At 37.8% G+C, this 8872-nt stretch overlaps 1 protein-coding gene across 3 annotated transcripts; it reads left to right on the top strand.

Annotated features, from left to right (window-relative positions):
• The first annotated feature begins 4092 nt into the window (after positions 1 to 4092).
• On the top strand, positions 4093 to 8669 carry LOC112502889 (extensin-like). 3 transcript variants are annotated; one of them, XM_025106910.1, is made up of 3 exons: positions 4093 to 4300; positions 5983 to 6596; positions 7942 to 8669. In XM_025106910.1, the coding sequence occupies exons 2-3, from the start codon at positions 6002 to 6004 to the stop codon at positions 8016 to 8018; spliced, it is 672 nt and encodes a 223-aa protein (XP_024962678.1). In that variant the 5' UTR covers positions 4093 to 4300; positions 5983 to 6001; the 3' UTR covers positions 8019 to 8669. The 3 variants fall into 3 exon arrangements, with proteins under 3 accessions (XP_024962678.1, XP_024962679.1, XP_024962677.1); XM_025106911.1 differs by having other exon boundaries at positions 5983 to 6649; XM_025106909.1 differs by having other exon boundaries at positions 5983 to 8669.
• The last annotated feature ends 203 nt before the right edge of the window (positions 8670 to 8872 follow it).

Here is an 8872-nt window from a genome sequence, read left to right as displayed (position 1 = left end):
TATGAGTTCTACACATGTGGGGTTTAGTCCCACCGCTGAGGTAGTTCGGTATTAAAGGGCGTAGTTGTCGCAAGTTTAGTAGTGGCCCAACACGTAAAAATTACTTGGAGTACATTGTGCCTCGTATGAAAGTGTTGCGAGTAAGTAAAAGATTTACTCGAATTAATTATTGCTTAAAGATTTTGTTGTGAAATAAAAACTTGTGAACTCACCAACTCTTGTAGTTGACACTTGTTTTGACGTGCTTTTCAGGGGTAAGAAAGGCTCAAGGTGGCACTTAAAAGAAGTCGTGTCACAACTATTACCTTTAAATTTATTTTTGTGTTTAATTTACAAACTTGTCTTTGGAATTGTAAACTTTGGTTAATGGTGTAATTAAATTTTAAATGTATGGTTGTGTTTCTTTATACTCTATTGCGACGAGACTCTACCTGTCATACCTCGTGTTTCCGCTTTAGCGGGGTGTGACACCTTTTGGCCTAAAAAATGCCCCTTCTGAATTCCAACAAATTATGAATGATATTTTTTATCCTTATAGTAATTTTATTATTGTTTATATTGATGAGATTCTGGTTTTTTCTAAAGACATTGAAAGTCATTTCAAGCATTTGAATATATTCAAAACTTTGGTCATTCAAAATGGTTTAGTCATTTCTAAACAAAAAATGTCTTTATTCAAAACAAAAATCAGATTTCTAGGTCATGATATTGAAAAGGGAACTATCACTCCAATCCAAAGATGTATTGAATTTGGAGATAGATTTCCTGATCAAATTCTGGACAAAACTCAACTCCAAAGATTTTTGGGAAGTTTAAATTATATTTCGGCCTATATTAAAGACTTAAACAACCATACAGCAATTCTGTATGATCGCCTAAAAAAAATTCTTGTAAATGGACTGAAAGTCATACTTTAGCAGTTCAAGAAATTAAGAAAAAGGTCAAAAATCTTCCTTGCCTTATGCTTCCTAATCCCCATTGGGATAAAATAGTTGAAACAGATGCCTCAAATATAGGATATGGAGGAATCATCAAACAAATTAATCCAATTTCTAAACAAGAGTTTCTTATCCGATTTTATTCTGGAAAATGGAAAGGCGCTCAGTTAAATTATTCGGCTGTGGTTAAAGAACACTTTGAAATTGTTAAATGTGTTTTAAAATTCCAAGATGATCTTTACAATCAAAAGTTTTAAATAAAGACCGATTGTAGCTCAGCCCAATTTATGTTCCGTAGAGATTTTATGCATGATGTTTTAAAACAAATGTTTGCCAGATGGCAAGCTCATCTTGCACCTTTTGATTTTAATATTCAACATATTAAAAGGAAAGATAATCATCTTCCAGATTTTCTAACCCGTGAATATCTGAAATGATTACAGGTATGAGCTCAAATCAAAGCTCCTATTCCTCTTATAGAGGAAGGGGAAGCTCTTCAGGAAGAGGAAGAGGCAGAGATTCTCCTAATAGGGGAAAAACCATATAATTGCCCGAATGGGAAATCTGAAGCTTATAGCTTAGGATCTCTCTCATAGTAGAGATTCAGTAAAAGAATTTTTGGACAGCATTCCTAAAGATCATCCGTGTGCGAAAGAACTTCTTAACTATGCTAAAGAAATAGAGGAAAAAGAAGCAGCAGCCGCTTCACCCTCCTCTTATGCTAATATTAGCAAAGAAGATACTTCTAATTCCTAGTTCTATGAAACTACTTTCAAAGAAGTTATACTTCTTATTGAAGAAAGAGATCTCCAATGGAAAAACAATCCAGATTATATTCTAGAAAGATATCTTAATAAGACATCTTTTGTTCATGGAGCAGTCAAACAAAGACAATATTATGAAGGTCTTTTGTTGTCTACAAAATCTGTGGAAACTATCCATCACTCTACTAATAGCAGGAATGAAGCTTATAGTTTCTCAAAGCTAGTCATAAAAAAGATCATATCTGTTGAAGAATGGGGCTTCTCCCCTTTGGCTGAGAAAGAATGTTTTTCGCCTCCTCATAGGAGTAATTTTAAGTTTAATTACTGGGATTATATCACCAGCTTCTCAAAGATACTTCTTTATGAAAATGAGAACAAGAAGCATTCTTGGTTTTTAAAAATTTGTGAAAATTGTTTCCACTTGCCGGTTCCTAACTGGTTTTTTACTTGGTGGAGAAACTTTGGGACTTCTTCTGAGATTTTTCCAGAGCCTATGAAAAATCATTTAAAGGATTGGATGAATTTTTCTCCTACAGTTAATAACTGTAATTCTTTATATGTCATAGAAGGACGCAATATTTGCTTGTTCTTCATTGAATTTGGTTTCCCATGGATATGGAAATGGAAACCAGTTTTTGGTTACAATGATATGATGATCCCTTGTATTAAAAGACAAGGTCTCATAAAATACTGGGACAAGCTGGATAGAGCCAAACCAGATTCAAAAGAAATTGAAGGTTATGGTCTTTATAAAAACCATTAACGACCGAATTCAGCTTTATAAACAAGAATTCGAAAGAGAACAGTTTAAGAGGGATTCAGAAACCCCCAGTCCTTTTAAGCAGATTATTCAAAAGTACGCAGTAACTCTTTCTAAAGAGGAGATAATTGACCGCTATATTGAAAAAATGAAGAAGGACCTCTATGATAATGTGGGACACGGTCCATCCAGGTCAGATGCGTCTATGGCTTCAGAACTTCAGCAAGATGCCTAAAGTGCTGAAGACTCAGATGAAATAATCATCTCTCTTGATGATGCACTGGAGACTTTAAAAGATTCTCTAAAATAGGGAAAGTAAAAGATAGCCTACAAGGCATATTTTCTTTTTCAAAGTAGCTTTAATAAAGCTTGGAGTCTTCCGATTATTGAAGGACAAGATTTATTGTCCTTGGGCCCAAAATTATTGCCTTTATTATTTGCTTTTATAAAACTTCCTTTACAGCTGTCCCAAACAGCGTATTTTCTTTTCTTTAAAAAGGAGGTCTGTCTCTCTTCTTAAGTAGGTTTTTGAATTACGAAGTCTAGGAGTTTTTCTCTCTTTCCAGTTTGTAAATCGTTGAAGCTTTTGAATAAGAAATCATCCGACGGGCTTTATTCGATGGACTTTAGTAATTCCTTTTTATCTTATTTCTATCATATCTTTATATATTATTTACTTGAAATGATAGGTTAAACAAGGGGTTTTGAGTTAAAACATGATTTTAATTAGATATAATTATAGATTTACATGGATGTTTCATTTGTAGACTTTATTTATTATAATTTAGCCTTTTACCATGTACCAACTTCCCCCGACTCTCACCCGCTCAAGTCCAGAAGAGCCGTTTTAGGGTATCTTATCGGATTCAGGAAGGTTAACTGGGTGGTAAATTGATAAATTTAATAGATTCTATATATTGCATTTTTTGTTATTTTACTTATAAAAATATAAAAAAAAAGAAAAAAAAGGAAAAAGAGGTGAGTTTTTATTTTTTCTTCTTTTATATTCCTTTTTGTATTCCCCCTCCCCTTCCCTTCCCTTCCCTTCCCCCTTTGACTTACACCATCCTGTCCACCTAGGGATGGCAACGGGGCGGGGATTGCAATCCCCGGCCCTGGCCCCGGCCCCGGTTTATATAAATAGTCCCCGGCCCCGGCCCTGTCCCCGGTCAACTTTCGGTCAATCCCGGTCAACCCCCGGTCAACCTCCGGTCAACCCCCAGTCAACACCCGGTCAATTTAAAATTAATAAATTTTTTCTAAGCATGATCAACATAACAACATAATTAGTTAATTACATCATATCTAATCTTACCTAATAAAAATAATAAAATTATAAAATTACCAATAATCCAATAAAATTGTAAAAGCCCAAGTCCATAATAAATCTAAGCCCAATTATATATATCACTTATAAGCCCAAATAATAAAAATGTTTAATATTTATATATATACCGGGTACGGGACGGGTTGGAGATACAATATCCGGCCCCGGCTCCGGTACCCGTTTTAGCAGGGAATCCCCGTCCCCGACCGGGTCGAGTGAATCAGGTTCCCCACCGGGTCGGGCCAAATCACCATCCCTATGTCCACCACCTCCATCAACTGAATTCGTACACAAGGAAGAAGACCATCATCACCACTGTTACACCGCCACTGTTCACCTATCATCTGTTTTCACTCACTATCACCACAACAAACCCATTTCTCCCTTTTTAACCTAATCGGACCAAAGAAAGGAAGAACAGTAAGCATTATTGTTTGACGCATAGCAACAGGAAGAAGAGAGAAACAAGACAACCAATTTTTTGGTCTCAATGTGTTTCATCGAACACTAGGTACGCTTCTCTTTGCCCTATATGTGTTCAATTGAACATATATTTTTCTTCTTTAATCCTTAATCGAACAGTAAGTGCACCATTTCGGGTTTCGGTAGGCTTTGTCGATGAAACAAGTGCGAATTTGTGGCCCTGTAAGTATGCTTATCACATACGAATTTCTGTGAACCCTGTGTGTTTAATCGAACAGTAAAGAACAACAATTTGGATTTCGGTGCGATTTTGGGGTTTGAATGCTTAACAGGTACAATTTTTTTTGATCCCTGGATGAACCATGTACAATGGGAAACAAATTTTGATCTTGGTGGTCGTATCTGAATGTTGGTCCCTGTGTTTCCTGTGTTTTCTCAAATCGTTCATGTATGAGTCTTTAGGGAGCAGAAAAGAAACATATTTTTGATCCTTGAGGTTGTCTCTGATCACACAGAAACAATGGGATAATTGATTTTGGTCTCTGTGTTTTCTTCACAAATATAGGACTGTTGGTCCCTGTGTTTTCTTCAAAAGAAACAAAAATCAAATTCCTGTGTTTTCTTTGTTCAAACAAAAGCCTAAGGCCCAAATATGAACAGATGTGGTTCATTTGTGATTGTTTAAATCAAAGAAATTGGAAGTAGAATCTCTGTGTTTTTAACCATCAGCAGACCCATGGCTACTGACCTGCTCATGAAAAACAGATTGTTGGTTCCTAAGGTGCTACATGGTACCTAAAGTTCAAATTAGAAACCTGGTAACTATCATTAAGGGCATCTGTGGTTATTGTGTAAGTCACAAACATGATTTTGGTCCCTAGGTCTTGATTCTTGATAAGGAAGAACTTATTGAAAGAAGGGAGATGTGGTGTTTAAAATAAATGTTAGTCATATTTTTCACAATAACAGGGACTGTTGCTCCTTGGTTGGGCTAAACAAAATTTGGATCAACACTGTTACAAATGGCTCCAACATGAGTCCCTGTGTTTTTCACAAATGAAGCATTCTCCCTAAGCATGGTTTCTTTCTAGAACAATAGCAGACAGATTTGATTACCTTGATTATGCTGGTTCCATTTGACTCTGTGTTTATCTTGATTATTGGTTCCATGTGACTCTGATTCTGATTGCATCTGTTTTCAAACAGAACACAAACCTGATTTTGGTCCATGTGTGGTTGTCATTTTCCAAGCATTTGAAAACAGCTGCAAGCAGACTGTTTACTATATGTTTGTCTTGAAATTATGTTGCTTTTAAACTGTGTTCATGTGTTTTGAATGTTTGGTGACATGACTCTAATTGTCTAAATTCATATGTTTCCAGGCAGCAATCAAACCTCATTTTGGTACTTGTGTGTTTGTCATGAATATGGTCCCAAGTGTTTTAAAAACAACAAGAAGCTGATTTATGATCCTTATGTCAGTCTCTGCTCATATTGATCAAACTGTCTATTTAACATGAAATCCTGTATGTTTTGGGTTACTACCAGTTATAATCATGAGATTATGTGTGTCTTGAGTTACTGCTTGTCACAATTTTGGTCTAAGTATTTTTAAAACAAAATCCTGTAACACGATTTCTGTTTTTTATGCTTGTCATAAGCATAATTTTGACCCATGTGTTTCAATACAACAGCCATGAACAAGTTTTGGGCTCTGTGTGTAATCTTTGTATAAGCAGAATTCCTAATTTGGTTCTCATCTTTGTGCAGACAGGCAGAAAGGTCTGAAATGGATGACCAACCACCACCACCAGGGTTCTTACACCCTTCCCGATCATCCATTCCTCCCACTGAACAACAAGCCATTCCCACTCCACCAAATCTAGCCAACTTACCCCCATGGTTGCTTAAATCACTTTTAACTGGTCCAAAACCCCTTAGAACCATCAGACCCACACCAACAACCCCTATTCCCATTGCCCAACCCACCAGTTTTGTCTTACAATATCAAAACCCACTACCACCCTCCACCAAAAAACCCCCTGTCCCCACTCTTGTAGAACCCACCAAAACAACCCCTGTTCCTACTGTTATGAAACCCACACCAACAACCCCTACTCCCATTACTTTAGCATCACCCCTTACTATCCCCATACAACCTCAACCAAAATCCCATTGTCCAGCCACAAGGTCTACTGAGCGCCATATCACAAAACCAATGACTAAGGAGGAAGGAGATGCCATATATGTAGAAAATTATGTTCCAAAAGGTTTTCCTAAACCAAAACCAAAGAGGGCAAGGGCAAAGAAGCTGAAAATCGAGGATGAAAGCATAGATTCCCAACATTCAGGACTGCAGGCTACATTAGATCAAACCTCTCAAGGTATTGAAAAGACTGAAAGCACAAAGTTTGATACTTGCCACATCAACCCCATTGTAAGTCTTTCTGACTCACCATTCCCTAAGCACACACACACAATTGGTGCTCAAAGTGATTGCACCATAAAAAGTGATCCAATTCATGTTGAGCATCACGATAGTCAGGAAATACTTGGTGATGATTCCATGTTTGATATTGATCTAAATGCATATTTTATGGAAGATGTTGAACTAACTCATTTACTTGAGTGGCCGGAGTCCACAAGTTCCACATATGCTATCATACTTATGGATGCACACACCTCACACCACCAGTTTAATGATTCCCATATGGTAGATTTGGGGAAGGTTGATTTGACTTCTCAGCACTACACTCCCCCACCCACCTCGATCGCATTTTAAAAATCCATTCTATGCACTGCCCCCTTTCCTCATTTACATACCTACATCACACATGATCATTGGGCACAAAATGCTATTATGACCATGCCACCAACAACCAGCACCTACATAACACCACTTGTGAGCACTACCCATGATACCATCCCCGAATTTCAGCCAACTTTAGCCCCTTCTTCTGATCTTTCTAAAGACAAATCCAATGAGGATAGCAACCGCACATCTAGTGACTCTGACTTGGTTTCTATTGAGAAATTCGTCAAAAAAAGAAGGGCCGAGTCCGAAGACTCTGATTTGGACTCCTGATGAGGGCATACCGCTGTCCCAACTTAGGAGATCCACAAGGCAGCATGTAGCATCCAGCCCAGCCAGAAAAAGTGCCCAAACTAGAAGATTGGACAACCTTAGTGAGAGTGGCCGGAAACCAAGGAATTTCCAGAAATTCAAGACTATTTTGGGGTTAGGAGAGAGAGGGTTTGATAGAAGTTGTCTTGAGACATACCCATTCATCAGTGACATTATCATCCAAAGGGGTTGGGAGGCTTTCACAACTGTGAGAGAGCCTTACTTCCTCAAGTGGGTACAAGAGTTCTATGCCTCAGTCTCATCTACTCACACTACCTCGGTTCATATCCGAGGTAAAAAAGATCTCTTACTCTTCACACACTATCAACTCTTTCTATGATTTGATTGCACCTCTAGTTTGTGAGTATCGCAGGTTGTTACATGATCATACGGAGGAAGATTTGCATCTCGTACTTAGTGTTGTGGCAAAAGAAGGCGCAACTTGGAAGTCACCCCGAAAATGCAGCCCGCTTAAATTCCAAACCAACCTTTTGAAAAAAATGCAGCTGTTTGGAATCATTTTTTGGGATACTCATTTCACCTAACCACACACAATTTGAGCATCTCACTAGATCACATGATCTTACTGTACTGTATTCTTGCAGGCAAAGCAGTTGATGTAGGGGCAGTCATTTCTGATTCCATTCATGGATGCACACATAAACCAACCGGTCGACTTTAGTTCCCGGCGTTGATCCATGGTTTGATGAAAAAAGCAAAAGTATCGGTACCACCCGGCCAGGCATTAACAACAAATGCACTACCCATTGAGTGCAAGACGGTCGACATAATTTGCAAAACACCCAGAACTGATTCCGGACAACCTCTTATTGTACCAGACAACAACCACACAGATAAGGAATTGATGCTTGAAGTCAAACGATTGAAGGAAAAAGTCACCACTTTGGAGACCACTTTGAAAAAGACCACTCAGTCACACAAAATAGCAGTGGAGCAAGCATTGGAAGCACACAAAAGACAAGCTTTTTGCAACGATGGAGGAAAGAGATGCGCGACTAATGGCCGATTTAAAGAACATGATTTTTGGGATGTCGCTGAGCACCGAAGACCCATCCATGGCACCTACTCCACCCGAGTAGACAAGTTTGTCTATCATCCCTTTAGCTCCATTTTTTTCCCTTTTTCACGAGTCTGGGAATTGTCTGTGTTAGTTTTATTAATATTAGCATTTTTTATGGATGGAAATGTATGGCCTAATCTTCACTACAACCAACTTGTATTTATAGCTTGAGTAACTTAAAAGTTACGTGAGTTTGGGTTCTGACTCACATTGCAGTGCAAGAGTTGAACGAAACTTGGTTCCACTTGTCACTTATTTGGGAAATGATTTAGGCCATGTCTTCTTCTTTATAATGTTGTTTCATCTATGAACTTTGATTGTCCCCAATTTTTTTTTACCCAAATTCATAGGTGAATCCATGAAGTCCATTGGTGAAACCTTGATTTTTATTTAAAGTTCATAATGTTATTTCATGTATGAACATTGGTTGTTCCAAAAAATTTACCAAGTTCATA

This window comes from Cynara cardunculus, unplaced genomic scaffold (assembly GCF_001531365.2).
Source record: "Cynara cardunculus var. scolymus isolate 2C unplaced genomic scaffold, CcrdV1 Un_Scaffold_2128, whole genome shotgun sequence".
Taxonomy (NCBI): Eukaryota; Viridiplantae; Streptophyta; class Magnoliopsida; order Asterales; family Asteraceae; genus Cynara; species Cynara cardunculus.
This window is presented reverse-complemented; position numbering and strand designations above follow the sequence as displayed.

Coding starts and splice junctions, on each gene's coding strand:
- LOC112502889 (XM_025106909.1), top strand. CDS start 6,002: ATGGATGACCAACCACCACCACCAGGGTTCTTACACCCTTCCCGATCA.